The sequence below is a fragment of the Cryptomeria japonica genome, chromosome 6 (genome assembly GCF_030272615.1).
Source record: "Cryptomeria japonica chromosome 6, Sugi_1.0, whole genome shotgun sequence".
Classification (NCBI taxonomy): Eukaryota; Viridiplantae; Streptophyta; class Pinopsida; order Cupressales; family Cupressaceae; genus Cryptomeria; species Cryptomeria japonica.
Window position 1 is genome coordinate 578381348 of NC_081410.1, and position 6513 is coordinate 578387860.

Below are 6513 nucleotides of genomic sequence, written 5' to 3' on the forward strand. Positions count from 1 at the left end.
TAGGTGCCTTTACACTATGCTAGTCGTGGTTCCCTAATTCATATTTATGACTTTGGGAATAGAGGATGTAGGTGCCACACTAGATGCCAGTTGGGTTTTTGGCCATCCTTACAACGTTGTGATGGTGGATGTGACCCTCTTAACTAGCGAGGCAAGATTCCACTTCTAACATTAGCCATCTTGTCAATGCCCACACAAGAGGAATAGAACAAAACAAAATAGGGGATTCAATTTAGTTGCAAAAACATAATGAATGGATTGCATCTATTTTTGACATTGGTTGCTCACACGACTTAACTTTTATTTGTTACATTTTTATTCATAAATAATAGTACACTTGATACATGAATTCATAATTAGAATTAATTGTTGTATATAATTAAACTTATAATTTTCTCAAATTTTTGAAACCAATATAAATTTCAAATATGCTTCCATTCTATATGTATTTAGATAATTAATGTTATATTTTATATCAAAAAATAATATATAATTTTTTTAAGATATACTACTCTAAATAATACAATAAATATCAATCAATCAATAAATAAAGTAAGCTCTTTCCATTCTCTTTAGTTAAAGAAGAAGAACGATTACAAACCTCTGTACGCTACCGAAACCCTAAACTATCTTGTATTTCTACAATGAACTCCATGTTTTGCTGCAGAGTGTTTGTTATGAACCCATTCCATTTTCGCAATGTGTTCTCAACCCTTGCCATTACCAATGCTCATTCACAGAGCCTCTTTTCTCAGTTTGTCTCCTCCAAATTCAACATGTTCACGGCCGACATCACTCGGATCTTCAAAATCAACCCGAGTCTGCAGAGGCTTCAAACCCTTGAGAAAGTGGAGCAGTTTGTTCATATGTTGGATGAAAGGGGCTTCAGTCAAGTCCAAATTGCCAATATAATGAGGAAACACCCCAACATTATCTGCTTAAGCGCAGAAAGAAATTTGGAGCCCAAGATCAAACTACTGGAAGGTTTCGGATTTGAGGGTCAAACTCTGACGAAGCTTTTGACGAGGAATAGCAACATGTTGGGCGTCGCCCTCGAGAACGGACTTCTTCCCACGATGGAGTTTCTGCAAAATGTATTTCAGTCCCAAGATGTTCTCGTTAAAGCCCTGTTAAGAGGATCGTACCTTCTCAGTTCCAACTTGGAGAAGACACTGAAGCCCTCGGTTGCTTTATGGGAGGGATGGGGTTTTCGTGGGACGGGGCCCGCCAGATTCGTAATGATCAATCCGCGCGTTCTGCTACTCACTTCTCTCACGCCTGCACACATTGATCTCATTCACAAGATGGGCGGTGATAAAGAAAGCAAAATGTTTAAATTTATTTTAAGTAGAGTGGTTTCCAGCCGCGTTGAAACTTTAGAGGCCAAGATAGAAAATCTCAAACTCTGCGGGCTCTCGGCCGAGGAAACTTGGCAAGTATTTCGGGCTAACCCTGGACTCCTTGGTTACTCTAAGGAATATATGGGTGAAAAGATTAAGTTTAGAGTTAATACTATGGAGCTCCCTGCAAATTATGTAGTCAAGCGCCCAACCTTGTGCGCAATCAGCTTGGAAAAGACTATGAGGCCCAGGTTTCTAGTTTGGCAGAAAATCAAAGACATGAATGATCTCGGCCTTTCTCTTTTGACTGTATTGACAATGACAGAAGCAAGATTTGTTAGAAAGATTATAAAAGGGCATCCTGAATCTGAAACACTGTTGTCAATTTATCAAAATGCCATCTCTAGTTCCCCCAACTGCACAAAGATATCAACCAAAATAAGTTATTTTACCGAAAAACCACAACAAATCTAATCTTTGGCAAAAGGCAGGCATCTCTTCCTACCCAGGCGTTGGCTTTGACTATTTTAAATCCTTGGAGACACCATATTCAACAACAGGAGCAATGTCGTTATTCTCTCTGCCATTTATTTTGTGTCTAGTTGTTCGTCCAGCAAGGTATGCATAGCAATTGTCAAAAAAACTGAATTACAGTCTTTCAGTTTGATGCAATTTATGAATTTAGAAGTTTTTCACTATTTCAAAGTCATCAAATTTTTTGTGAATATGTTTGGAGTGGGAACTATGCCAGGGCAAGGAGTGAACAATTACACACAATGTTCAGCAAACAAGTTTTTAGCCCCCAAACTTTTGACAAAATTTCTAATTTTGTGTTTCACGTTATACCATGTAGAACACACAAGTCGGTTTGGGTACCATTCTTAAAGTTTTTCGCGGAATATATAAAAATAGGTAATTAGAACAATAGGTTTTTGCATTCACATAGAAAATTCATTAGCAATTGGATAACAGCACAAAACATCATTTGTGGGAAGTCATAATTAATAAACAGGTAGGCTTTTAGATTTTAATTGTGTTTTGAATTGATGTTTCAGATTATATTCTATGATTTTTAATTAAGATAGTGAATTACCAAGAAAAAAATGAGTGTATAGTAGACCAAGACCAACTAAATAGTAAGGAGTGGTGTGGGGTTAAAGGAGTGATGCCAAGACCGTCCATTTCAGACTTGATTGTAGAAAATAAATTGAATATTCCAATTCAGAATAACAGAAATCCAAAAATAGATGAATCATAACTGGAAATATCCTCAAAATGCTGGAACAAGCTACAAACTTCTATGTATTAATGGACTGTTCACCATGTTATACCTAGCTGATAGCCTGTTTGAGAAATTGGTCATGATTCAATGTACTTGAAATCGTTGACAGATTAAACACATTGCACATAGCTGCTAAATAAATGAATTCTGAGAATGAAGATTTGTGTTATTAATTTTAATCTTCCTTTTTTAAAAGTGGAATCCGGACAGGCATCCCAGTGTCTTTACCCAAGTTTCCCTGACTGGTGAATATCCCCTTCTCATCCCCAGTCGGACAAAAAATTAGAGAACGTCCTCAGGATGTCTTGCCATACTGGGGTGCATTTCGTGGACATGCCTCTTCTGCAGAAATGTTTTTGGAATCTCTTGGCATCCCCAACATCCCTGTGATAGCTGGGAATATCAGGACGCCCCTTTCAATCGCTATACAAAACCCAATAAAAAAAGTCTAAATGAAAAATAAGAAACCCTGCTGCTGGCTAAGCTTGGAGCTTTCTGAGTTTACACAGTTTCACAGTCTGAAAGTGACAGTATTAAGTATTCTACAACTTTTCACAGGTACTGCCTCTATTACTATACTGATTTGCAATCTGGATACTGGTAACTATCCTACAGACTGGCCATATACAAGTATGCAATGCAGTATTGCATGCATCTAATAGTGACAGCCATTTCCATTTTCTGTTATCAAATAGGTCTTTACATTTTGGCAAACATGGTCTACTTACAGGCTAGTTTCATTTTGTGTTATCAAAGAATTATAGACATTGAATCATGTTCCTAATGATTGTTAGGATTCAATCTCCATTGGGTGCTGGAATGCATGAAACAATCAATCAATTATGTTTTCTGTAATGCATGAGACAACGAATCAAATATATTTTAATGATTATAGTTTCAAATTTAAACCTTCTTGTACGCATGAGAATTGAACAATGAAATTATGACTGTTTAATTTAGATGAATGGGTGACATTACACACACGTCATTAAATCAGTAAGAGGACCAACCATTGCAAGTGAATTGAATTTGACGTTATATTGGCGATGAACTATTCAATGTAAATTGAAACTGAATTTATATAAATATGTATTGATCAATGCAAGTAAACTCCTGAATGCCCATGGGATTACCTAAGTAATGGGGGCAGTTAGATTAAAATAAAATTTAATAAATAAGAAAGAAAATGTGTGTCTCAAAGAATTTAGGGTCACAATCCATATGCATAATTAAATCATAAAAAATTTAAATGACTAATTATCGTGAGTAAATTGAATATTTAGTTTTTGTATTGTTATTAGATAATTTGACAATCTATAATGGAATTATGCATTTGTATTTACTTTCTTTTCTTTTACATTTTTCTATTTGATCTCCTTTTTTTTTAATCTTTTGTATTTTTTGGTGTCATATCCTTCTCTTTCTATGTGCTTCTTCACTTTTCTCATCCCACCCCTTCAAATACTTCTTTTAGTTGCTCTGAGTCTGCAATTTACATTTTCACTTCTTCTTGTACTCTTGAACATCCCAATGATAGATCAGAAAGGGAGTGTGATTCAAAACGTTGATATAAAAAAAATAGATACACGATCAAATTTAGAAACAACTAAGAGATAAAACTCAATTTATTTTAATGACACAATATCAAGTATAAATTAAAATGGAATTTTAATAATATTTATTGATCAATTCAAGCGAACTCATTGACATGTGGGAGTGCCTAAGAAATGAATATTTAAAAAAAAACAGTATGAAAGAATTGAAGGAGCTTGGTCTTTAATAATCTGCTAAGTCTTTTCTGTTCACCTGCCATGCCTCTTTATTTTCTTTGAAATTGAAAGAATTGAAGGAGCTTGGTTTTCACTCTTGGCATGCAAAGCTGATCGGTGCCTTTCAAATCACTGTTTTGAGAACTTCTAAAGTCTTTTCTATAAATTCATTCTGTATATATCCTGCAATCCCAGACAACATCTTCAAGAGGCATTCGGTCAAACAGTTAGTTCATTGCCTAGTCCGTGCTTCCACAAATTGCATACGTGTCTACCAAAACTAATGCGCGTTGGTGGACACCGCACCCTATTCCATAGCTCACAGTTTGGCACGGGCTGAATGGATCAAGTTTCATATCGTGCATATCTTTAATGGTTGCATGGATTATTATGACGGATGGACTTATATTTGGTGATTTATAAAACATTTATTATATATCTGTGAGTTATATTGCTTATGGTGACGATGGTATCTTGTTAGTACTAACATCATTTCATAATTATTTTGGATGAGATGATGATGTGGTTGTCGTGATTGTCTTACCAGTGTATTTATGATAGAGACGATGTCATATCACTCATTGCGAGCATGGTATGATGTTGCGGTTCTCTTCACTTGTCTGATTATTTATGTTATATGCAATGTATATGTTGTCTTGTGAATATTGGTGGATGCAGGTACTAGACATTGACTCCATCTAGTCTCACAAAGCTTTATTTCAATGACAAGTTGATCGGAGGTGACATAAGTTACTTTTACACACTCTACGCTTACGCTGGTACCTTGTCAGTTTAGTGTCATGGCTTGAGTCGTCTTGTAGACGTCATGTGATTTGTTGTTCAACGCAATGACGGGTTGCTTGTGGAAGTTGTGCTTATTTATTAATTGATTCATATAGTTTATTAAATATTAAATTAAATTAATGGACAACATTAATATTTTATATTAATGTGTGATTATTATTATTTGAGAATTATTATTCATTTATGTTTATTTTATGGATACATATTTTATTGGTGTCTTTTATTATTTGATGGTTTAATGTTTATTCGAATATTTATTATTTGAGCCTTTGACTTATTGAATTATTATTTATTTATTTTTGGGTTATTTATTGTCCATTTAATTATTTATTGTTTATTTATTGATGGTTATTTAATATTATTTATTTACTTACCACTTGTTATGATTGGCTCTCTTGAAAGTTGTGTTTGTGAGGATATTATTATTTAATTGTTGTTTATTTATTTATATTATTTAGTGGTTTAATATTTATTGGGCATTTGATTTTTTTATTTTATTTATTAGCCTTTTTATTTTATTTATTGATTAATGAGCTTATTTATTATTGTTTATTCTTTTTACCCACTTGTTTATTTATTATTTATCTTACTTAGGACCATCTTTTACTATTGGGTTATTATTATTATTTAATCTCTTTCTACCCATTTGGATTATTAAATTATTATTTAGCCTACCTACCTTATTTTGTTATGGGTTGAGAGATTTGGGTAAGTTAAAAAACATTATTTTATTTTCTTACCTCAATTTTGTGCATAGTTGGTAAGAAATATCATATTATCGATTATTTTGATTGGTGGAGATTTTTGTATAGTTTTGAATGAGATTTTATTTATTGACTTTTTGAGCATTTGTCGTTGGGGGGCTTTTTGGAGAATTTTCTACATTATTGGAGATTTTGATTAGCTTGGATCATGTCTTGATTGGATTGTGGAATTGGTTTACTCTATATCGAATTTCATTGCTATAACTTCAATATTCCAGGTTGGAGGTTTTTGTCTTTTTTTTTTTTTTTTTTTTAAGAAAAGATTGCCTAAGAAAGATTGACTGTTGGAAGAAATTTGAGGAAAATTGGTATTTTTGAAGGACTAATTATATAGATTTATAATCATAATAATATTTTGGGAAAACCATTGTATTTTATAGATTTTATTTATCGTGCATTGTCATGTAAGGCTTTTGATATCATATTTTGAGTTTGTTGTGTATGGTTGTGTTCTTTATCAATTTATTTACTTGTTATGCCAGGAGGTGTTGCCAGGAATGTCCAGAAATGTCTTTGTCATGTTTTGTATTTGGAACCTTTGGCTATCGTATAGT

General features: G+C 33.4%; 1 protein-coding gene across 1 annotated transcript; it reads left to right on the plus strand.

Annotated features, from left to right (window-relative positions):
* Positions 1-585: 585 nt before the first annotated feature.
* LOC131062940 (uncharacterized) lies at positions 586-2038 on the plus strand. The gene has a single exon (XM_057996684.2). It carries the CDS (start codon positions 645-647, stop codon positions 1812-1814), a length of 1170 nt encoding a protein of 389 aa, XP_057852667.2. The 5' UTR covers positions 586-644; the 3' UTR covers positions 1815-2038.
* Positions 2039-6513: the final 4475 nt, after the last annotated feature.

Excerpts from the sequence above, each read along its gene's own strand:
- LOC131062940 (XM_057996684.2), top strand. The coding sequence starts at position 645 with ATGAACTCCATGTTTTGCTGCAGAGTGTTTGTTATGAACCCATTCCAT.